This window comes from Crassostrea angulata, chromosome 2 (genome assembly GCF_025612915.1).
Source record: "Crassostrea angulata isolate pt1a10 chromosome 2, ASM2561291v2, whole genome shotgun sequence".
Classification (NCBI taxonomy): domain Eukaryota; kingdom Metazoa; phylum Mollusca; class Bivalvia; order Ostreida; family Ostreidae; genus Magallana; species Magallana angulata.
This window is the reverse complement of record NC_069112.1, coordinates 61,070,891-61,096,601: the sequence shown is the minus strand read 5'-3', so window position 1 is coordinate 61,096,601 and position 25,711 is coordinate 61,070,891. Positions and strand designations below refer to the sequence as shown.

General features: G+C 32.9%; 1 protein-coding gene across 1 annotated transcript in view; it reads left to right on the top strand.

Moving 5' to 3' along the window:
• The window catches only part of LOC128174613 (uncharacterized), a 151,616-nt gene extending 136,036 nt beyond the window's left edge, over positions 1-15,580 (top strand). Inside the window, exons 4-10 of the mRNA XM_052840124.1 lie at positions 6,130-6,316; positions 8,774-9,074; positions 9,624-9,711; positions 11,963-12,102; positions 12,315-12,411; positions 14,890-15,054; positions 15,289-15,580. Of these exons, the coding sequence (XP_052696084.1) occupies positions 6,130-6,316; positions 8,774-9,074; positions 9,624-9,711; positions 11,963-12,102; positions 12,315-12,411; positions 14,890-15,054; positions 15,289-15,551 (1,241 nt within the window). The 3' untranslated portion in view covers positions 15,552-15,580. The remainder of the gene's footprint in view (positions 1-6,129; positions 6,317-8,773; positions 9,075-9,623; positions 9,712-11,962; positions 12,103-12,314; positions 12,412-14,889; positions 15,055-15,288) is intronic.
• Positions 15,581-25,711: the final 10,131 nt, after the last annotated feature.

Here is a 25,711-nt window from a genome sequence, read left to right as displayed (position 1 = left end):
CTTAAACATGAAACCATCTTTTTGTACAAAATCTAACGCCTCTATGATGCCCTCAAGTTTAAATGTATGCACTGATGTGTTATAAGTATCTGCAACATCTAAAATATCAGGTTCATTTAAATATGTACAAATAGCTCTTTCAATTACCCCCCCCCCCCTTATTTTTAGGTTTGACCTTGACATTTGTCCTGACCTTGACCTTTAAGGACTGATGCGTTAAAACTATATTTAACATATACATTTCAGATTCATTTATATGTGCAATTAGCTCTTTAAAACACACCCCCTGTTAATTTTAGGTTTGACCTTGACCTTTGACCTCTTAGAACTAATGAGTAATAAGTGTATGCAACATATATATCAGATTTATTTACATGTACAATTACCCACCCACCCCCCCCTTTCCTTCTTTTATACAAGGATTGAATCCTTATATGATTCATGGGACTGTTCCTCACACTTGAATCTAACTGGCTGCCAAATTTCAAACGAAATGAACCCTATTGAAGAAAGTTATCTACATCAGCTGCATCGAACCATCATCCCGAGAACCGAAATTTCAACGCTTCGATATTTGTGTCTAATAAATTCATGCTCATATTTCACTGAACATCTGTGTTTACATTTCTATCGTCAACCTGTGACGACTTGTGTTGAAGTTCTACGAAAGATAACTCTTCCTTCCCAGACCCCGATTTTATATGAATTTAGTTTACATTTTCTTTCGGTTTGTTTATTTACCGACTTGGCTGAAATACATGACTGGCCTTAATTCAGTCCCGATTTTCCGTACTTGTTATCCACGAATACATGACAGTTTATAGATTTCTAAGCACGTGCATTTCAAATCACGAAGAGAATTCGCATCAGCTGAGACGACGTGACGTTCCCGCACCTTCAATTAGCCGCTGGCGACAAGAGTTTGACCTGGCCTGTTGATTTCTTAGTCAACGCTATCCGGCCACATTGTTTACAAGCGGCACTGATTTTTATTAATAAACTGAAGAAAAAATACTGTCCTCTCCACCAATCGCTAAGACCCTATCTATTCTAAAGGTTTCTCAACCTTGGGTATGAACTTTAGATAGACGGAAGAACGCTCCATCTCTCCTTTCTATCATCATCCAAATTGACTACACAACTAACAAATTTTACGTTCTATCGAATAACAATCGAAATAGCGTAGTGGCAACATTCTCACCTACAAAGCTTGGGGTTCTCGGATCGATACCGGTGGGCACCACCGATGATATTTTTTTTTCGTAAATTGATTTTTCACTAATTACTCAATAATAATCAACATTTTCGGGATTTTTTTTAAAATCATTATGAAAGGTGGAAGGGCCTCTAATTGTTCCGTGAACAATTAATTTACTAGTTGCATTCAATATGCTTAATAAAGAACGAAACGGAAAAATTAAATGTACATACATTGTGATTCAATAAACTATTAAAATATCTTTTAAATATTTTCCATTTGTAATAATGTTGGAATAATAGTGTAGGGCAGTTAGTTTAGCGTTGTATTTTTCATGACTTCGAACATGACACGAAATAAAACAAAATAATATAACTGCTAAAGCACAGAAATCTTAATTTTAAAAAAGTATTTCGTATTACCTCTTGAAGAACATTTTCATCAATCAATTTGGAAGATATCACTTTCTGCATTCTGGACAAATCAGGAAATCTAGTTGCCAATAGGATGCTGTAAATCAGTGTAAGTTTGGGTACCAAGCTTAAAAAGAAATTTTCATTGGAGTTGCTGATGATTTTATTTGCTGAAACTGAAACACTCAACAAATTATCCATCAGCAAAGGTTGATATGGTGACATTTCTGTTAGGACCTCTACAAAATTAGTCTTTCAAGTCAGTAAACTTGCTGCCATAAAGGTAACTCTCCTTGATCTCACACATCCTGATGGAGCTCCAACACTGGATTCTGATAATATAGCAGGTTTCAAGCTATTCATTATCGTTTGTTGTTGTAGAAGATTGACAAATTCATTAACTGACGTGTTTGGTACAGTCAAAACATTCAAAAGTTTATTTCTTTCAGTGTATGGAATTATCTTTTCATTCCTTACATAAGTTCATTTTAAAGACTTCACAATTTGTTAAACTGATGCATCATTGCTGACAACGTTCACATCATTAGCTTCAATCAGTGGGACAAATCTTGAAAATACACTGTAATGAAAACACATTACTATCCTTAGTAATAATAGAACATTTAAGAGTGTTAAGGGAATAACAAGCATTCATGATGTAAAAGATTAAAACTACTGGAATTTATGAATAAATGATTAAGTTAAAAATAAGAGCATTAAAAAACTAATATTCTAGAGATAGCAATTAATACACAATTGTCATTATATTATTTATAACTAGTGTCTGAAATCAATGATTAAGTGCTTTAAATGGTTTTTTATTACCTGTACCCCTTTTCATTTTGCACTGGTATTACTAAATCTGATAGTAGTGACACATTTCTGCAATTCTGTCTTTCATACAATGCCAATTGTGGCTGGAACAGTCCTGACTTTATAGTATTGTGCTCTACACATGGCAGTTACAATAATCAAACTTGAGCAGTTAAAAAAAATTCCAATATTAATATTGATTTACATGTAAATCTTGTAACTTGTGTGAAAAGGACCACAAATGCATTTAGTTTATTAGCACATTCTTCCCATAATGCACCAGAATCTGTATTGGGGATTCCTCCAACAGCATAATGATGAAGACATTCTTTTTCTGCTGTTGTCCACCTTTTCCTTTGAGAGAGTTGGGTCCTATGAAATAATAACACCAGCTTAAAGAGAATCAAAGAAGACAGCATTAGATAAACTTGTGTGAAAAGGACCACAAATGCATTTAGTTTAATTGCACATTCTTCCCAAAATGCACCAGAATCTGTATTGGGGATTCCTCCAACAGCATAATGATGAAGACATTCTTTTTCTGATGTTGTCCACCTTTTCCTTTGAGAGAGTTGGGTTCTATGAAATTATAACACCAGCTTAAAGAGAATCAAAGAAGACAGCATTAGATAGCAATAAATTCAATTATTAGCACATTGTGATCATTAAATAGTTGTTCAAAATCTTTTCTTTTTGGTTTTTGTACAGGAGTCTTTCCTGTTGGTGAAGATTCAGCTCTTCTTCTCTTTGAGCCTTCACGTTACGCATAAGAGTGTAAAGCAAAAGAAACTTGGTAGCCGATGAATATTTGTTGAAATGTACAATGAAACTACATCTACCAGTAAAAAGGGTGACCCCATGACGAAGCCCGATAATTCCCATCACTGAATATCTGCATGCCATGCCCGTGTAAATATATTTATTTGGCAAATAGGACAAATTTCACCGACAAGTTGCAAGTTTTGAACCGATTCATCTGGAACCAACAGAAGTGAGGGTTTATCGCAAGGAAGATAACTCCGAGAGATGTACGAAATATTGCATGGCAAACTCTAAAAAAGTACAATTCATTAGAAGTATGAATTCTAATCAAGCCGCTAAGAACTGAACACTTTTTTATCGTCTTAGTTACTAGAAAATCTATAAGAATGCACTCATACTGAGTGTATTACAATGAAAGACATAAAAGAGAAAATTAAAAAAAATTATGTTACGAGTTATCTTCCTTGCGATAAACCCTTACCTCCGTTGGTTCTATATGGACGAAGTTAGCAACCTTCTTGTGTAATATGTACAGAGTGTCTGCTTTTTTAAAATGTTTGTTTTTATGTAATTTTGGGCAATGGATGAATAAATTAGAATAGAAATATGTCATAAAGGATAAATCAATAAAAAAAGAAAATTAAAGTATTGGGGGTATTGGGGGTCTATATACTGGGGGGGGGGGGGGGGGGGCGATCCGGTCCTTAAGCACCTGTTCATTTTTTGTGTCCTTAAGCACCTGTTCATTTTTTGTGACACTAAATGAACAACAATGATTGTACTTTAATCAATACCTAAAACTACAACATCTCTGTCCCTAAAGTCTTGTAATTGATCTCTCTTGTGGTTTTTCCGAAAGTTGTCAATTGATTTTATAAAATAACTGCTTGGAATTCTGTAAAAGTGGTCTGCTGAAAGAAATTTTTACGACAGCATTTTAACCCAGAGAGCCACCTTTCCGTAATTGTTACCAGATGCCAGAATACTCCCAAAAGCAAATCTCCGCTAAGCAGTCGTCGGTTGAGATGTGGCTGGGGACACCACTGATGACTTACATGGTTTTTATCGCATATCTATAAAATAATTAAAATGTTAATCTCAATTACAGCTCCTGGATTCGGTTGCAAGAACGTCAGTTAAATTAACTCTTAATTAAAACCATAACTAGCTGATAATTTTTAATGACAAGTTACATAACCAAGAGTTATATATCTAATTTACAATTTCAAGTAAATAATGATTATTCATTAATATATAGTGGCAAATACTAGATTGTAGTTTAGATTCATTCAAAACATCTAACCGTTGGTCTTCAATTCTTGGAATTTGCAAGCTTCTTACATTTATGAGTTAGTAACTAACATATTAGTAATAATAACAGCTTTTAAGTATTTAGTTTTCTGAACGGTGATGTGAATGTGGAGCACTTATTTCAGCTAACATAAAGTAGTAAATCTCTGTAAAAACAATATATAAACCAATCGATAAGCTGACGTTTTATACCTTTTAATGTAGCTGTATTACTGATCAAAGAGAAACTGCATTGCTGCATCATTGATCTCTATGTATAATGCATGGGTTTTAGAAGCATTTCTTCAAGTGCCTTTATTTTACAACAGGAAAAGCTGATTGATTAAAACTATAATATTGGAAACATAGTTTTTTTTTATATGGTTTCTAAATATCAAACATTAATTATTAAAGGTAAAGCTTTAAAAAAAATGGCGAGCAGATTTTCATCTGATTGAGCTAGCCCCCCCCCCCCATTACTATAGACTGTAAACAGCTTAAATAGTTGATGTTGGGATATAAATCATAAACTGTGAATATGAATCCTCTGTTAACAGTAACAATCTCGATGGCTCAGAGAAAACAAATGAGCGAAACTCTTAGTTATATGTACTTACTGTAGAGCGGCAAAATACAAACAATCCATTTTCAGCATGCTCGGTCATTTCACACTCCGCTCCCAATATCCGAGTTGATCATCGAACATGAACTTGACGAGTGCTTCATCAACGGCCCCAAGAGGCCTTCCCCTGCAATCTCCACACTTTCACACTTTATGTCTAATTCAACTTTAAACAACAGTACCTTTAACTTTGAGAAGTAAACTGTGAAGACGCGAACCAGCGTCCAAACACCAAATTCAAATATGGCCGCCACCCCTCGTTTCGTTCAATCTGGATCACCTGGTACTCAGGATGTTGTACTAATGCGCGGGTAGTTTAAAATGTCATTTACGGTTAAAACAAAAGCAGAGTTAGATTTGTATTAAAGTATTAAATTATAAGGAATGAATTTAATTTTGACGTAAGTTATACGATATAACATAACTTGGGACAGTTTACGCTATTTTATAAACCGCATTTTTTTTATATCATTGGCAGTTCTGTCTGATCTTGCATTGGGTAAACATACGGAACAGTCGTCAACACATTTGTCCTATGGGGCTGAATATGCAGTAGACGGCAACAGAGGTACAGATATATTCAAAGACAAGTGTGCACACACAAATAAAGACGACACCAATCCCTGGTGGAGGGTGGATCTGCAGGCTGTGTATTCCATCATATCTGTCAGAATACTCAACAGAGGTATAGATGAATACGGAGGTAAGAAGTTTCAACCTAGCAAAATAGAGATATAATGGGTGGATGCATTACATGTTTATTAGTTATGCTGTAATAGTCCAAACTTTGACAAAATCATTGAATTTATAGCGTAAAATTAAACGTTACTTCCTTGTTTTCTTTGCTAGAAGAATTTTTTACCTATCAAGTTTAATTAGTGTTAAATGTATTGCTGTAAAGTCATTCTTTTTTTATAAATAACATGCACAAGAGTGATATAATGAGGAAATAGATTAGTTAAATGTGAAAAATGCAGTTCTTTGAGTGTTATTTTTGTATTTTTTTTAGTATGTTTTTTTCACTGTTCTAGATTTTTCATTTCGGCTACGAGATGTAACCGTTACTGTAGGGCTGACTGAATCAGACGTCCACACTCCCTGTGGTTTCTTTGCTGGTCCCGGTACTTTGTCACAGTTCGTCGTCATCGACTGTCCGACATTACCACAGGGGAGATTCGTAAAGACAACCAGGGCTCTCACTCTATGCGAAGTTGACGTGTGTGGTGTATCCGTATAATTATTATAATAACTGATGTTTCAATGTATCATATCAGTAATTCTTTACACTTTATAACAGTTCAGAAGGAAATCGATTCTTTAAAGTCAGTTTGTATTTCTCGTGACAAAATATTAAGAGGAAATGTTATTTGTTACCTATCTCATCAGATTACATAAAAAAAAAGACACACGATACGGCAATTTCTCAAAACATCTAGCTTTAAACAGGTCCATTCTCAAAACCGATAGGTTTCGGTTCGTATGATAACAGACTGCACACTCCCCAGAGAGCTGTTGTCATGCATTGAAAGAAGTAGTCCCTATGAAAAATGATACTTGAAGCTGCTGGATACATTCATACCAAACATAACTACAACGTTTGTGTTCAGGTGTAATTGCAAATGTTATTATTATTTATGTACAATTTCAGTCAAAATCGTTGTGGAAGGGAATGACTCCCGCACTGAATTACTGTATTAAGTTTCAGGCAACCTAGTGCTGTTTGTCGATGTCCCTGCCCTACGGTGACACATACTACACCTTTTCATATTGATTGACTTTTTTTACAATCAGAGATGTTCTTTTTCTGTTTCTTTATTTATACCACAAAATTCTAAGACAGAAATATAGTTACATCATCAATGGTCGATTGAAACAAAGTTTGTGAAGCTCTTTTGTTTTCAGACAAGAACACTAATAATAATTCACACTTTCCAAATGGGGTTAGTGTGTAACATTAGAACAAACAACCTCAAAATTTCAAGACCCTTACACCTGCTGTGGGAGATACATTTTATTAAAATAAAAAGAAAAATGACTCCAATTAAATTGCAAGATTTTTCGATCGTCTACCAATCCAAATAGAGAGTTTGCTTGTACTTTTCTAAAACGTAAATAACAATTCATCGGATTAACTCGGAGGAACACGCTTTCTAATAAGTTAGCCTCAGGACATACGTTACATTGAAATTTTCCTTTTCGTTATGAAACATACTTCTTATTATAAGAAATTCAAGAAATTTTTACACAGTCAAACGGATTATATTACCAAATGATTCTGTCAGTTTAATCAAATTTGACCTTTTTGTTTTGGCATAAAGGTCAGGTCAAGGTCACTACCTTTTTCTTCAACGTAAATGATGATAAAAATAAGAGTAGATCTTTGTTATTCTCTAGACATTTGTTTAATATTTGAAGATTATGTTCTTCAATGAAATGATAGAATATCAGAATGTTTATCGGTTATACTACTAAATTGGAATAAATATTTATACTAAAATTGATATTGCTTAGCCCGCATTTTCTCTTATTTTCTTAAATTTTGATTATTTTTTAAGCTTCTTATCAAAAAATATATCTGATTTTAATGTATTATGAAGACTTTATATAAAAATATAAATTGACAAAAAGCTAATATATTGCCCATTAAATAAGAGAGAAAAGCTGATTTTTGTGGTTTTGTCACATAAATCAATGTAAGGAATGGACGCTTTAAAAGGCTTATAAAAATGTAACTTGATTGGCAAATCATATTTAAAAAACATATTCTGAAACCCAAGTATCATATAATTAGTTCATACATGTATTTGTAAAAAAAAATCCAACATTAATGTGATTGTTTTTAAAATGCTTAAACATACTCATTAATCTACAGCAATTCTAAATTGCGAAACATGTGATGTTTTTTACGCCAATATTACGCCAAAAATATAGTCCTTGTAAGATTCTATACATTGATAACTTCTTCTATGCCAAGTTGTATATTAGTAAACAATAAAGAGAAAATACTATTTTAATTTCATTTCATCTTGATTTCATGAACAGTTAATCAAATTTACGTTTGACAAGTCGAAAACCAGAGAAGACTCCTTCCTTAAATTAAAACATGGTAAACTTTGTGAATGTCACAAATAGTAATATATTGTTTGCATGGGGTTCTGATAGTCTTTTGTTAATAACGATTAAACTTTATTGCTTACATAAATTTATCAAACGAGAGTTTTCTATAGTAGGTAATAAGCCATGAATTGATGTGAATACTTCGAACCTTGAAAACGTTTGCAAATTTCAGTCTTTGCATGATTTCTAAGAGAATATTTAATGATAACAAGTTAAAAAATACTGTACAGAGAGAATGGCTTCAAATATTTTGAAAACAGAACCGTGACACAGAGGAACATGAATAATGTACCACATCCTGTTGGCGACGTTGATCATTCCTTAAAGAGGATTTCTGGTCGTGTGCTTCCTGATCTAATATTCCCAACCCTATAACGACAATTAGAGAACTCCCTACTATGTTTAATTAATTTCTACAAAAGCAATGAGGAAAATCAATTTTTTTCGCAAGTTATTAGATAACGCACTGCACTATAACTAGTATATGTAATATCTAAGCAGAGCAAAGAAAACAGAAGTATAGTCTATTTGTTTGCATTTAGTTTTAGAATAAAACAGCATGGTTGGCTTTTTGGTTAGTATTACTATGAATGCAGTGGCATTTACAACAGTACAGTTTTGTTTGGTATCATTAACCGAAGGAGCGACATCCGCGGTTGTTCCTGGTGAGAGGTATCGTGATCCCGTGGTACGGGTGGTGGGGATGATTGGACAACAGCAGTGTGTCCGGGAATGTAAACACAGACCCAAGCTGTGTCGGGGAGTTAACTACCAGAAACAGGAACTACTTTGCGAACTCGTGTCGGCCATCAACGAAACGGAACCCAAACTTGATTTTGTTCGAATTGAACTCGATCAGGTAAGTTCTGTCTTTATATTTTTCTCCCTTGATCAGGTAAGTTCTCTCTATTTCTTCCTCTCTCTATTTGTCTCTCTCTGTCCTTAATTTAAAATGTGCCTTACATGATGCACAAATAACATTTATATAGAATTATTTGCTCTAATATGCAAAATGTTGTTTTTATCTATATATGTCTCAAATTTCGAGTCAGAAATGAGATTTAATGCAATACCATATTGCATAATGATTATGTCATTGTAACAAATAGTATGCCGAATGTACAGTGTACTTCGATGTTGACAGTTTCAATTTTTAAATAGTACAAATTTCAAATGTGATATATGATCATGGTATCGCGAAAAATCACACTATAAAACAAATCGCAATCAATTTCAGCATATGATATTCAATTTGGGCGTGTTTTGCATAGCAAGTGTTTGCGAGCGTTCTGATAACTTTTTATTGGATAGAGGAAATATTAGGGAAAGCTTCAGGTAACCCGTTTATCTTAACAAGGTCCCTCTCTATCCCTTTTCCCTAATATCAACTACCGTGATTCTCTTGTAGACTGGCCATGTTCCAGATGAATGCATGTCATGCTCTACTGACGATCTGTGTGTGACGCTCTCCAGTAAAAAAGTCCATTGTATTCGTGGTCAGTTTACTACTTGTCTTTCATTACATCACTGCGCACTTATTTAGTTCATTCAATACATATATTTATTAAAACAATATTAAACAGATTGTTGTTGGTTTACTTGGTAAATGTATTAGATCCTCTTTTTGTTTCATATAATCACAGAAACAACCTCACTGGAGTCGGCATTCCAAGCATCCTTTTACAGTTTTTGCTCTTAAAAAATAGTGTATATGTAACATCTGACAGACATTCAACACAGAAATTGCCTTAAGTTTTTAGAATGTATCAAATGTAATCCAAGAAACAAATCCTCTTTTTTAACTCAATATTATACTCATATTGACTTACTAACATATACAGTACCGATCAGATCAGGCCAAATAAAAGGCAAAGCCTTTGTTTTTACTTCCGGGTTCTACTACAGTGGAACTAGAATAAACCCAAAGTAAATCCCGATCAGAAGTAGACCCCTAAAGTAGACGTTACATGTGTATTTGGAATATACAAGGGGTGGGATTTACAGGCAGTAAAATAATTACATGAAAGACGGGTCTGCTTTACATTTCAATGTTTAAGGAGTACCCCAAAAGCAAACTCCGAGAAAACCTAAAGTAAACCCCGAGTGCACCGAAAGTTAACCTCAACTGGACACAAATTTTTAGTAAGTACACCCGGAATAAACCCCAAGTAAACCCATAAAGTAAACTAAGAGTTTAGTAGGGATTCACAATTGTGTTAGGTTGGTTTGATCGGTACTGTAAATACTTTGATTATCATACACATTTCATAATACCAATTTACGTTTTCTGTGTAATCAATTGTTGAATAACGACATATTTATCAAAAGTTCACACCTTCCTAACGAAACAAATATATACTTATAATTTAAGACATTTTGCAAATAAGCTATAATATGCCTGCAACAGAGTAACTGCTTACATCTTTGGGATCTCAACATTTGTATGATGTTGTCTGTAAGCTAGAATTGAATTTTAACTGATTAGTAATTATTTTGAAATTAATCGAAAACCTGTTTTCGTTTTCAATAAACAAGCCGAAAAAGCAAAAATGAGAGCAAGGTGATTGACAGGCTTTGGCGGATCCAAGTCCGCGCTAGTTTGCATAAAAAGTAATATATTCTTGCAATGAAATGAAATTAAATGATTTTGTAAAGAATTAATATATTTATTGGCAACTGATTTCAAGTATACATAGAAGTTAATATTTGTCAAATGTTGAACAAATAAAATGAGGTAATTCGTTTATTGAATGCGTAATTTTAGTTTTGATGGATGGAACGCCTGCGAAGCGCGAACTCTGGTGAGAGAATGGGATAGAACTTTCCAGAACGGTGTAACCAAGGACGCAGGTTGACAAATTAACGTCATGGCGAAAAGTGTAGGATGAGTTTATCATGCATTGCGGGGAGATACCTTGTATCGGACATCTGTGGTTAATACAAAATGTTAATAAATAAAATGGAAATATTAAAAGCGAATTTAGTTGTGATGGAAAAAAACCGTTTCAGAACCGTGAGAACGATGTGCCCCAAGAACGCGGGTTGACTAATTAACGTCATAGCGGAAAGTTTAGGGACGAGTTACTGACGACATGCAAATAAATATGTCTACAATAGCGAGTTTTTTAAATTCATACATTTTTATATATGAAAGATTGGTAGTAAACCTTGGACATTAATTTGTAAACAATGAACAGATTTGTTATGCATAAAACGGGGAAGTTGATTTAAGAACGAAAGGTAATTTTTTTTAAAAACATCTTTTATCTGAAATGTTTATTTGGAACAGGGATAAAATTTATAAAGTTATGTTAACTAAAGAACAAAATGTAAAGATACGACGCACTAAATACCTACTCACTGGTTTGAAATAAAAATTTTAAAAAGTCTTTTTAATCCTGCAACAAAAAGAATTAAGGCCACGTATATAACATCAATTTCAGTTTAGATTTTTCATCCCTGTCCGCTCTTCTAAATATCCAGCCATGCAGTTAAGTGTTTTTATTTTTATTCTAAAGAAAGGGTTAAAAAATCAGACACGATATATACACATATACAACAATGAACAAAAAATATTATTAACATTGTATCATATTTATGTGTTAATACCCGCGCTTGCGCGGGATATCATCTAGTAGTATACTCATTGTTATACCAGTCTTTCAATCACTGAACGTGTTGGTTTTATGAAATATCAAAAGAGTAAGCAATTGATCTTTAAAGCTAATATAAACTGCACTTTATTAGATAATGCAAGTCCCATTGATTGTACATCACTTCACAACATTAACTGTGGCCTGCCTAGTGGACTGTACAGAGTACGTCAACCATACCTAGGTCACGTGACAGTTTTCTGTGACATGGACAAAGATGGCGGAGGATGGACAGTAATGACAAATTTTAAAGATTTTTTTTTTCCGTTATACTACATGTAACACGTATTTTTATTACATAAAGAACAAAAAATTATGTTGTAATATCTCATGTTTATTTATTACACGTAAACAACTTATTTAAAAAAAAGGAAATAAAACAAAGTTTACAAGTTACATTAACATACAGAACAAATAGTTACTTTTCTGTGACACGTTTATTTAAGGTCTTCCAACGTCGTCAAGATGGTTCGGAGGATTTCTACCGAACTTGGACAGATTACAAGAACGGATTTGGAAATCTGAGCTCTGAGTTTTGGCTAGGTATGTATGTCTTATGCTTTGGCTAGGTATGTATGTCATGTTTTGGCTAGGTATGCATGTCTTAAGTTTTGGCTAGGTATGTATGTCATGTTTTGGATAGGTATGTATGTCATGTTTTGGCTAGGTATGCATGTCTTAAGCTTTGGCTAGGTATGTATGTCTTATGCTTTGGCTAGGTATGTATGTCTTATGCTTTGGCTAGGTATGTATGTCTTATGCTTTGGCTAGGTATGTATGTCTTATGCTTTGGCTAGGTATGTATGTCTTATGCTTTGGCTAGGTATGTATGTCATGTTTTGGCTAGGTATGCATGTCTTAAGTTTTGGCTAGGTATGTATGTCATGTTTTGGATAGGTATGTATGTCTTATGCTTTGGCTAGGTATGTTTAGGTATATTTCATCTATGTTTCTAACCACTGTCTTATTAAAGCCTTACTGGTTTACAAAATAGATTGGACCAACGTATGTAATATTATTTGGCTGGTGTGAAACTAAAAATTGAAAACTCTGTGAAAGCGCAGAGTGAGCCCAAACTGAAATATTAATTTTATGATATTATAATGAGAAATAATAATGCATTGACCTTCATTTCAACAATAAAAATACAGCTCTTTCAATTAAATAGTCACATTTTAAAGAGCTGTATTTTGATTGTTGAATTGATGGTCAATGCATTATGATATCTCACGGAAATATTTAAAATATAGTTTTATATAATGAAAATTTGAATTTATTAAATCATATGAGTTGCTAAGGCTTTTTGCTATTGCTTTTCGTCAGTCGTCCTTTGTTAATAATTGAACATTAATTAATAGTTTACTCGACCCTTAGAACCTAATTGGCCAAATCTTTACATATTTAGTATGATGCATCTTTGAGGCAAGGGGAACATGAGTTGTAAATTGAAAGGTCATATGAAACGATACCCAGACCATATCGTGTTTTATATGGGAATGATTTCTTTAGATTTAATATTTAATAAGATTGGCGTTGTTTTGTTTTGTTTTTATATATTTTATGCAAAATATCAGCGCTAAAATCGATCAAAATTACTAAATTGGGAAAAGGAACATCGACATACGCGGCTTACCTTCCCTTACTGATACCGTCAGTAAGACCAAATCGCCTTATAAAGCTATGTAGAAAAAAAAACATCCATGTCATTTTCCAGTAGATAAAAAAAAAATTATTTTATCTAAAAACTTAATTATACAATAATCAACAATGTTTATTCTCTCTCAATAAATTAAATAATATGCTTTTATATTTTTTCCATTTGGCAGCGTGTACAATTTCAGTTTAAAGACTGATGAATAAGTGATATTAGTTATAGATCTACATACAAATATATGCATGTACATATGCTTTGTTTCAATAGGTTTTAATGAAATTGTCAAATTCAAAGAAAACCGATCGTTTATCCTTTGCACGTTCCTGTAATTCACTATATATGAGTTCTATTTTTCCTAAACAGCTTATAGGCATCATGCTGCCCCATTCGATTCACTGTTAAAGTTTGTGTTTCCTTTTCAAATTGATAAATATGTTATCATTTAATTTAATTATTTTTATTTGAAGAAACAATTCTTCAAATGTGTTGATCTTGAAACGTGTACTAGTATGTGCGGTGTGTTGATTTTACAACGTGTATTTGTGGGGTGTTTACGCAGACACATTCTATCTCCCTTTCTTCCGCAATTTTTTCTTTCGTTCTTTTATTATTATTTTTGATGCTTCTAAAAAAAATCTGTTGAATATCTACAGATTCACTCAGAATTAAATAAAAACTATACGCATTACACAATGCCTCAAACATTTTCATGGGCCTGTTTTATACTTTTTAAGTGACAAAATAAATCAAATGAATTAAAATGCTTTAATTCTCTTTAAATTTAGCTCAATCGTTATAGGTATCGAGGGAGAAAATGATTTTTCTGTTTAAAAAATTTAGAATTATTTATTAATGGAGGAGCATTTTCTTTTGTTAAATTTTCTCTTTATAATTTTCTCTGTATTACAGGGTATTCATCATTATAAATAAGTGATATCACTCAGTATAAACGCTGATAGTTTTATTCTTTAAGAACCATATACAACTACGTCATGAACCATATCCAACTACGTCATGAACCATATCCAACTACGTCATGAACCATATACAACTACGTCATCTGTAATACGATATCAGATGTAAAGAAAAGACTCATTCATATATTATATAAAACATGTAAACTAGCCATCGTTTTGCCAGAAATATAGGTTTAATTCAAAGTCTATTTGAAATAATTTGAGCAGGGGGTGATCATTATTACAATATTTTTTTTAAAACTTAATTTAATGCAGATATGAGATTCCTATATATATCTTATTATGGTCTATATTGACCTTGACGGCACGTTAACCTCCTGTAAAACGTCTAACTGCTTTAATTGTCGTTGCACTCAGGCATTTCTTTGTTATATATATTTGTATTACCAGGCAATGACAAACTACACCACCTGCTGAGTCAGGGGACGTATGAGATGAGGATGGACATGGAGGACTTTGACAACCAGACACGTTACGTCAAGTACAGCAGTTTCAACGTAGGAGACGAATCAACCAAATACACCGTCACGTTGTCGGGCTTCTCGGGAGATGTTGGTGAGAGATTGTTTTCGTTCACTCAAAAGTGTCTCAAAGCTTTTTTAAATATTGTTACATGTGTCTATTTTACTATCATCAGATGGTATGCATATTATTATCGATGACTATATTTTGTAGGTAACTTTTATGTGAATTATCATAATTTTATCATCAAACAAACTCCTAAATTTAAAGTAAGTTGTGCTTTTTAAATGTAAATCTTGTTTAACTGGGTTATAATCAACTTTGTAGATGACTGTTTCACAGAGGAACTACAACCAGTCAACAACATGATGTTTTCTACTTGGAATCAGGATAACGATGTCACAATAAATCACTGTGCAAATCAGTTCAAATCTGGCTGGTGGCATAATAGCTGCCACTGTGCCAACCCTAATGGCCTTTACTTGTGGGGAGAGAACACACAGGGAGCTCAGGGAATAACGTATAAATACTGGAGGTCTCAGAGTTATTCACTGAAGTACGTCCACCTTATGGTTAGAAGGACTGACTAGCAAACAATGATACGTTACTGTGGCAATTTCACTGGTTTTGCACTCTTTTTATTGATATTTTACATATGCTTTCGTTCACCTTATGGTTAGAAGGACTGGCTAGCAAACAATGATAGATTACTGTTGCAATTTCACTAGTTTTTGTACTCTTTTTATTGATATTTTACATTTGCTTCCGCATATTTTCGATACTGAACTACATAAATGTATTTACGTGTATTTTATTTGAATACAGATTAATATGATTATAAAATAACTATATTTTATCACATCTTTATCTCTATATGTAGTAGATATCACTCTTGTAATAAATTTTTGATTTTACCCTGTGTATTCTTACTCAACATGACGTCATAGTTAAACATTACGTAGTTTAATCTTACCACGAGTATTAGTTTACACACGTAAGGTTACGGCACATGTATATGTATAGCCAGTTGTGCCAAAAAGTTCAGTCATTGTTACCGTAAGGTATCGTGTATACGGGTAGCTATATGTGGTTGTTTAATGTTTGATGAGTTGGGTTAATGTGTGGAATGACCGTATTCAAATGCTAGTCATCATTTTTTAAAATGTTGGAACAACTGTATGAAAATCCTAGTATATACTATCATAACATTTTGTTAAAGAACACCAATGCTTGGCCAGCTGTTAAAATTTTTATTATCCCATCGAGCAACTTGCTGCGAGGGGGATATGGCATCGCTGCTGTGCGTGTGTGTGTATGTAATGTATGTGTGTGTGTGTCCATTGCAGCTCTTTAGCAAAATTCCAAGAAAACCCTCTAATAAATATTCATTAAACTTTAACACTTCTTTGGCATAGTAAAAGGATAAACCCCTTTTGATTTTCAAGTCAATTGATTCAATATTTTTTTTAAATTATCGTAAAAAAGCGAAGTTGAAACATGAATTTTATATACGACGTGACAATAGACATTTCCGGTAATTTTATGTACAACTTTAAGTAAATCGCTACCGTATGCAGTTCAAATCAACATCTTGATATTTTTGGGATTCTAATTTAATAAAGGTAAAATATAACCAAACGTTTTGTAGTATTGGAGGGTTAGAAGATTGCCCATAAGTAAAAGTTGAAGCGGGCACGATATTAAAGTCATCCGATTGCCATCGAAACAAGCAGTCGACTTTCGGACAAATTTTCTCGTATTACTTACATTAGAACTAGTCCAAAATTCAAAGGAGTCTTCGACAGATATCGCACATTTATCACGCGAAGATTGTTTCATAATGTTTAATAATGGCTGCATATCTACTACTATGGGTTGACATACCACAGGCAACTAGAATTGTCCATCAGAGCAGACTTCAGATCGCTATATCTTCACTTTGGTTTCATAATATTTACGGATTGTTTATGTATGCTTATATAAAAGTGAATGTCATTTAATGAATCTAAATAATTTAACTTTAAAGCATATGTGTGCATATGTTTAGTTTCTGCAAGGAATAGGAAAACTGTGTAATCACGTACATGTACCCCCCCCCCCCCTTAATTTATACACCACAAAGCTTGGGTATGAGGATATAATAGATATAATGAATTCAAAGTGGTTTTTAGAAATAGTTGTGTCATATATATTTTGATCTAATGAATTTTGATCTTAAAAATGTACGTGCATTTTCCTAAAAAATGCATTTCCCCCTACAACAAGTCATGTCACGAGGGGATGCTTCGCGTCGCGGTACCCTTGTTTCATTTTGAAATATATAGAGTTTTGGGTCATAACTATTCATAAAGTATAGGCAAAAATAAAGTATTGTGTATGCGTCAAATGTCGGGTACAGTCAAGTGGTAATCATTGTTTTACGAAACCAATAGGTTTCATTATGTATACTTTCTTTGATGTCTTTCATTGGTATCAACATCCTGCTTTTTTATTTAGAATTTTTTCTTGTAAAATGTCGGGTCGACATTTGTCGTTCGGAAAGAGAGTGTTAGTATACATGTGGAATACGAGGGGGGGGGGGGGGTCATTTTTTATGCACAAGCAAAGAGAGATAACTCAAATTTATGTAACGTTATTGACTGGTCCTCTGTTATTGGAGCTCTTTTACATTAGAAGTCAGTATCTGTTACCCAACTGAATAAACGCATGTTTTTATATCTTCACTCTCTTCTTTCCAGGTAAAGTGACAATTGTTACCCCGATCTGCTCGTGCCTTGATTGGAGTTAAATACCAACTTCCCTGTAAACATATGCTTAATAATCTCTTTTATTTTCTCTGACCATAGTTGGGAGTTTTTAAACTCAGATCATACAGAGTGTCCGCACTTTAAAATAGATAGGAGATATTCTTAAGGGTCTGCTAGTGAGGACATCTTCAATGAGAGTAAAAAGGATGCACCAAAAAATATCGATCCCTTCAGAACATGAGGTTGTCTTTTTTACGTTACCCGTTGCAGGGCGATGGTTTATTCTAATTCATCACTGTCAATGTCATTACGCAACCACATGAGATAGCGCAAGCTCATCAGACTTCAGTGTGCGGCTAAATTGGCTTCAGTGTGGATGTTTCTTACCATATGTTTGGATTAATAAGCATTGTATTTTTTGTAGCTTTAATAAAGGGATATTATATCTATTTCTAAGACATGGCCATAGGTCATTAGAACTTAGACAAAATGTCTAAAGAAGATTAAGTATTGGAGTATAACAAAACGCCGTCTACTAGTTAGCTGGACTGAGAGAGAAGCATTTAAATGCTTTGTCATCGCTGCAATATATACTAAAACAAGACAAAGCAGTAGAAATTAGAAGAATTAGAAATTAGAATAACAAGGACATATGTCTGAAAAAAAGATGGCACCCAAAACATACCAGAAAAACCACGTTATATATAGTGGAAACCTAGAGAAGACGTATGCCGTTTTGCATAGGAGAAAATTCCTATAGAACGCATCAGGCGTTTGATGAGTCTTGACCAGGGCTTGCTATTCAGATGGAGGGAGAGCGATTATGACAACATGGAAGGGAAGATCACTCTGGAAAGGTTAAGCAAGCTTAATGTGATAGCATCAAACATATTTCTGTATGTAGTTATTCGTTTTATCTATTTCATTATCTGTTTTTGTTAAGCATAGTCTTAATTTTAAATAACCGCCAGTTACACTGCGCAACTGGATTGAGTTGGCTGAGTAAAGTCTTTTTATTGGATTTTTTTTATTATTCTTCAGTTCCTCTTAATCGCAGTCTTTCAATAGTTCTCATTGTCTCTTGTGGTAATCTTTCTCTTTCTTTAGAGGAACAGGTATCTCTGTCAGTCTGTAAAAAAATTACCTCAGAACTTGAATTGTTTTTAGAGAAAATTATATGATCATTATAAAAGGGTTCCATGACCACTCAACCATTTGAAGCAATAAATTATTCCTGAAGTAGATGGCGGTTTTTTTTTAATTAAGGTTCCTCGACACCCGGTGACTTATACTTTTTATAACAGTATGTCACATCATAACGATTTTAATGCATTGTGAAGCAATTAATTTGCCATCATAATGTGTCTATCTCTGAGGAGCAATGGGTGTAGCTTCGATTCACCGACCTGCAAATCGCGAGTTCGAATACCGCAGAAAATTTAATTTTTATGAGTAGCTGTAAAACTTAAGTTGATTTTTCCCCCCAAAGTTAATTTTTTTTTCAGTATTTGACAAGTAGATAACATATATATATGCTAAATATCCAGATCTTTAAATAATTAATTCAGAACAAACATTCTGAGAGTATTGCATAAGCAATACACGTCCCCTACCGGTTTGTGGAAATTGTGAAAACATTGCACTGTTATGCAGAATATCGAACTCGAACATAAAAAAATTGGAATAAAAAGGAATAATTTTCTCGAAAATATGTCAACCAGACGCTACAAAAGTGTAAACTTAATCTGTAGTTTGACATTTTGAAGCTGTTCAGCAAATTTCATGTTATTTCTCAAAAGCATAAAGGTAAGCTTTCCATAGTATTTCTTTTAACCTCGCAACAAGGAGAAAAACTACAACAAACGATGTTTTAAACAGTTTATTTACAAAATTATCTTCACAGTAATCGAACAGAAAAAATGCAAATAAAAAAACTGGCAGAATCACATATATTGGAAATATGTAGTAAATCTGAAGAATTTTTTTTTTTTTTTTTTTTTTTTTTTTTTTACATTTTATTCTGTTAAATTCAAGCAAGTAGTTTCTTGTGTATGAAGAGAGCAAAATTACACTGTTTTCAAAGGCATGATTAACATTCAAAACAAAAATGAATTTCTGTTTTACAATATGTTTTACTTGTAGATTTAGTAGAGATTAGTTTGTTCATGTGATAAGAGGACATAGTTGCGATTTTATTCTCATTATTATCAATCCTGAGTTTGTTCACATAATGGCTGTGATCTCATCATTATCAATCCTAAGCATATACACATAATGAGAATGTTATCATTATCAATCCTGAGCATATAGACATAATTAAAGTGTTATCATTATCAATCCTGAGCATATACACATAATGAGAGTGTTGTCATTATCAATTCTTAGCATATAGACATAATTAAAGTGTTATCATTATCAATCCTGAGCATATACACATAAAGAGAGTGTTGTCATTATAAATCTTGAGCATATAGACATAATGAGTGTGTTCTCATCATTATCAACCCTGAGCACATAATGTCTGTGATCTCATCATTATCAATCCTGAGCATATACACATAATGAGAGTGTTATCATTATCAATCCTAAGCATATACACATAATGAGAGTGTTATCATTATCAATCCTGAGCATATACACATAATGGTTGTGATCTCATCATTATCAATCCTAAGCATATACACATAATGAGAATGTTATCATTATCAATCCTGAGCATATAGACATAATGCGTGTGTTCTCATCATTATCATTGCTGAGCATATACACATAAAGAGAGTGTTATCATTATCAATACTGAGCATATACACATAATGGCTGTGATCTCATCATTATCAATCCTAAGCATATACACATAATGAGTGTGTTCTCATCATTATCATTCCTGAGCATATACACATAATGAGTGTGTTATCATTATCAATCCTAAGCATATACACATAATGAGAGTGTTATCATTATCAATCCTGAGCATATACACATAATGGTTGTGATCTCATCATTATCAATCCTAAGCATATACACATAATGAGAATGTTGTCATTATCAATCCTGAGCATATAGACATAATGAGTGTGTTCTCATCATTATCATTGCTGAGCATATACACATAATGAGAGTGTTATCATTATCAATCCTGAGCATATAGACATAATGAGTGTGTTCTCATCATTATCAATCCTAAGCATATACACATAATGAGAGTGTTATCATTATCAATCCTGAGCATATAGACATAATGAGTGTGTTCTCATCATTATCATTCCTAAGCATATACACATAATGACAGTGTTATTATTATCAATCCTGAGCATATACACATAATGACTGTTTTCTCATCATTATCAAACCTGAGCATATACACAAAATTTGTTTGGTATCATCATTATCAATACTGAGCAAACTTTATCTATCACCATACAAAAGACATTGTACAGTCAAAGAGCCAAGTAATTAAATTTTAAAAATGTTCACTAAAAGGACATTCGAAAACAAAACTAATGTTTTTCTTTCTTCAACATCTACTCAATGACATCCCCCCCCCCCCCAAAAAATAAAAAAAATAAATAAATAAAACACATATACAAAAACAAATATATACAGATAATGACTATGGTCCCATCATTAGCAATACTGTTCAAAGTTCAGCTAGCACCATGCAAAACACATTGTACAAAGACACCATCTAACAAAATTAAAGAAAATTATTGAAAATTTTTACCAAAATTTCATACTCAGAAAACAAATCCAATAAAACCAAGATGAAAAGCATTTCAATACACGGAAACATAAATGGCAGTTTCAATATCTGGAACCTAAGAAAGGGTTACTAAATTATACTTGTTTGAAGGTGGCAGGGGACAGTTTTTTTGATACAATTCATTGTAGCCAAGGGATGCATGTCTTCGGAACTCTGTAACTAGAATTTCCTCAGTTCCCATTCAGCACAAATACCTTTAATTCACTTTAAGGCCAATCACCATTTTCTGAAGAAAATTATAAGTTCAAACCTGTAAAATTTTCTACATACTGGTTTTTATGAGATTTTGACCCTGTCATATTTTGCTAATTTTTCATGATTGTTCAGCTTTTTAGACCTCCCCCAGCTAATTCATTGCAGAGGGTTGACCTTCCGTACCGCGTGCATGTTGCACTGTATCATGTCAGAAACTTACCGGTGTATAGTTTACAATGTCCCATCCACCTACTTTTCGTGTTATTTTACCTCCCGTCTGTAACTTGCAATTTCACTATGTAAAGTCAGCACAACAGTCATAGCCGCAGGTTTCACATTTTACTTCTGATTCTCATGTACCTAACATAAGGGGCCTACATATTGCATATCAATTTCAACAACAGACACCCCTCTAACTAATGATAATCATTAAAAATCATTTCATGAATTTTAGCAACACTCATACGCCTTCAAGTACAGCAACTCTCAATTTTTCAAAAATATTGACGGGTAATTTATTCGAAACTGTCCCTTGCTACCTTTAACATACACTAACATTCTCTGAAAAGTCATCTTGTCTTAAAATTAAAAGGCTTATGCTATTCTGAGAAAAAGTACACCACATTTTGACAATTCCATTGAGGTTTAAGAAAAATATGGCCATTTAAGTGAACCCACCATTTCCACTTTCCTCTATTTAACACAGATTCATAGGGCTCTCCATAAATAAAGCATCCTTACCTAATCTTTTAGAGGTCAACTGTTGTTCAACCTCCTAAAATAAGAAACCTTATTCAGTACGTCATACATTTGCTTGATATTATCATGATAAAAGCATCACATCACTTAGAAATCCCTCTACATGTATACCCTCCCCCTATCTTTTGATTTTTACAAGTAGGATTAGTTTGAACACTTTAACCTAATATTATGAAACTTTTGGCAGTTTCCTTGAGTCATTTCTTACACATATTTGAAAACAACCATCACTGATATTTAAAATTGATCTTTTTTGGCAAATGGATGATTTGTAGCATTTTTATTCACAAAAAGGCATGTCGCCCTACATGTGATTTCTTGTTTTCATGAAAAACTAAGCCTATAATCATATTTAGTGGATATCTTACATATTCTGGTTTCTAGTCTCCTTTTAACTTAGCTAAATTAGTAAGACCTACAAGCGTGATGTGTGCGTTTAATTAAAATGAAATTCAAACAAACCCGGGTACCTGGGGATGGATGAGAATTCCATGAAAAATGTTCAAATTTTACATGTTTTTCTACATTTTTGATGCATATATCCAATAAAATGGTAAAAATATGTTGTTTTTTATTCATTTCAAGGGTAATTATCATAGCAGATGTTATTTCAAGGTCAAATGTACATTTACATATCCTACATGTAATGGTTATGGAGTCCATTGGAAAGAGGGTGTGGCTTTTTCAATTCTGTAAATACATCTAAAATACCATTTTTTGATAGGAAGGAGCAAAAACTTGAGTTTTTTGACATATAGTATACTTTGATAACTGCATTTGTCTACATGTAAAGTTCACTTGAAATAAAAATATGCTGTTTTAAAAACATTGGGTGATATAAGTCTGGTGGCTTAATGTTATTTCATAAAATCAGACAGCAAAATGGCTGCAAATTCATAAATTTAATGATTTAATTGATAAAAACTGTTTTAAAGTATTTATTCTTATCTCAGTAATTGGCTTAAGCCTATTAATTGTCATCAGGATAGGAAATACCTACTCTCGTAGCCAATTTACTCTACGCAGTACAGTTAAGGCGGTCAATAAAAATATGGGCAAATTTTTGTGATTAAAACACGTATACTTTAGTTAAACTGGCATGTCCTTTTTAAAATCAATAACAGTCACTCAAATGCAATATATTTCTAAAATATATATATAACAGTACTATATTTTATGTTCATAGTGGTCACGTGATATGGCAGTCGCATGGTACAAGCAGATGTATTTGTGGTTTTGAGGTCATTTAAAAAATTCAATATTGCAAGGGCATAATCATGTCAAAATTCACAACTGAATTATGAAATAACTTGATGTTATATCGTAGATTTTGAAAAATGGTGCGAACTTTTTAAGATAAGAATATTTGTTAGTAGAAACCGTAATTTATAATGCATATGTTGAATAATTTTGAAGGTCACAGGGTTAATTTCATTAAAAAATAATTAATTTGTAAGATTTTACAAGGATCGTAGAAGTTTTTAAGTTACATAGCATATTTTAAATTCACATGTAAAAGTTTCTCGGGATCAGGTAAGTGTATGCCCTTGCAATTAAGTGATTTATTTAGGTACTCAGATTTTAGATATACGATATTTTATACAAAACCGAGGTGGCTTCTTTATACGATTCATACCTTTAACAAAATGAAAATAAGACTATATAGGTAGCATTCTACTAATAATAATTTTAAACAAAATATTCATTTATACTTTTCCGTTAATGTATGACATTTATTTTTCTTCGCTATAAAACTGCACGATAGCCTTCAATGATTTAACTTAATGCGTCATTTTGAAGCATATGACGTCATATTTTGTAGTATAGCGAGAACGACATCTCGCTTATTTTTCAGTGTGTACGATATAACGGACATCAAAATTTTAAGTAATAGCATCTATTGTTTTTAATTAAAAGATTAGTATAAGTTAATTTTACTAATAAATAGATTAATAAGTACTTTCGAGGTTTGTAATATACTGTGATGTCATAATGCACATTTCCCGTACTTTTTGTCTGAACGGAGTTTATTGACAGCCTTAACTGTGCTGCGTAGTGGTGGTCATTCTATACATTTAAGAGGGAGTTACTCCCCTTGAATATTTTTGCTAATAAATCATGTAATGAAATCTAAAGCCAAGAAAATCATCCATTTTCACAAAATGTATTACTTATGGTACAAAACCCACTCAAAATTACAGTTAAAGGAGAAATTTGAAAATACCATGTTGTCTTGAAGGTGGCAGGGGACAGTTTTTTTGATACAATTCATTGTAGCCAAGGGATGCATGTCTTCGGAACTCTGTAACTAGAATTTCCTCAGTTCCCCTTCAGCACAAATACCTTTAATTCACTCTTGATAAGGCCAATCACCATTTTCTGAAGAAAATTATTAGTCCAAACCTGTAAAATTTTCTACATACTGGTTTTTATGAGATTTTGACCCTGTCATATTTTGCTAATTTTTTATGATTGTTCAGCTTTTTAGACCCCCCCCCCCCCCAGCTAATTTCCTGCAGAGGGTTGACCTTCCGTACCGCGTGTATGTTGCACTATCACATGTCAGAAACTTACCGGTGTATAGTTTACAATGTCCCATCCACCTACTTTTCGTGTTATTTTACCTCCCGTCTGTAACTTGCAATTTCACTGTGTAAAGTCAGCACAACAGTCATAGCCGCAGGTTTCGCATTTTACTTCTAATTCTCATGTACCTAACATAAGGGGCCTATATATTGCATATCAATTTCAACAACAGACACCCCTCTAACCAATGATAATCATTAAAAATCATTTCATGAATTTTAGCAACACTCATAAGCCTTCAAGTACAGCAACTCTCAATTTTTCAAAAATATTGACGGGTACTTTATTCGAAACTGTCCCTTGCTACCTGATTGTACAAAGAATGTCCAAATTCTAACAAATGCATAATTATCATGAAAAGGCACATGCATTGTATCATTAAGAAAAAACAATGCTTAGTTCAAAATATAAGGACTTAAATGTCTCCCCCCCCCCAAATTCACACCACATGAACAAATCTTACACAATCAGTTTAGGTTGGGCATTGAAAAGTTAATGTTATAGCAATTGTTACAAGAATTGTTATAAGAATATTAAGTGTTTCAATTAAATAAAATGAAAACTTCAACACAGATCAAAATAATATTCAATGTTTGGCACATTAATATTATGTAAAAATGATTTAAATAGTAAACATGTAAAAAAAAAAATTAAAAGAAAGAAAAAAATAGCATGATTAGAATAAAAATACCATGTTAATCAT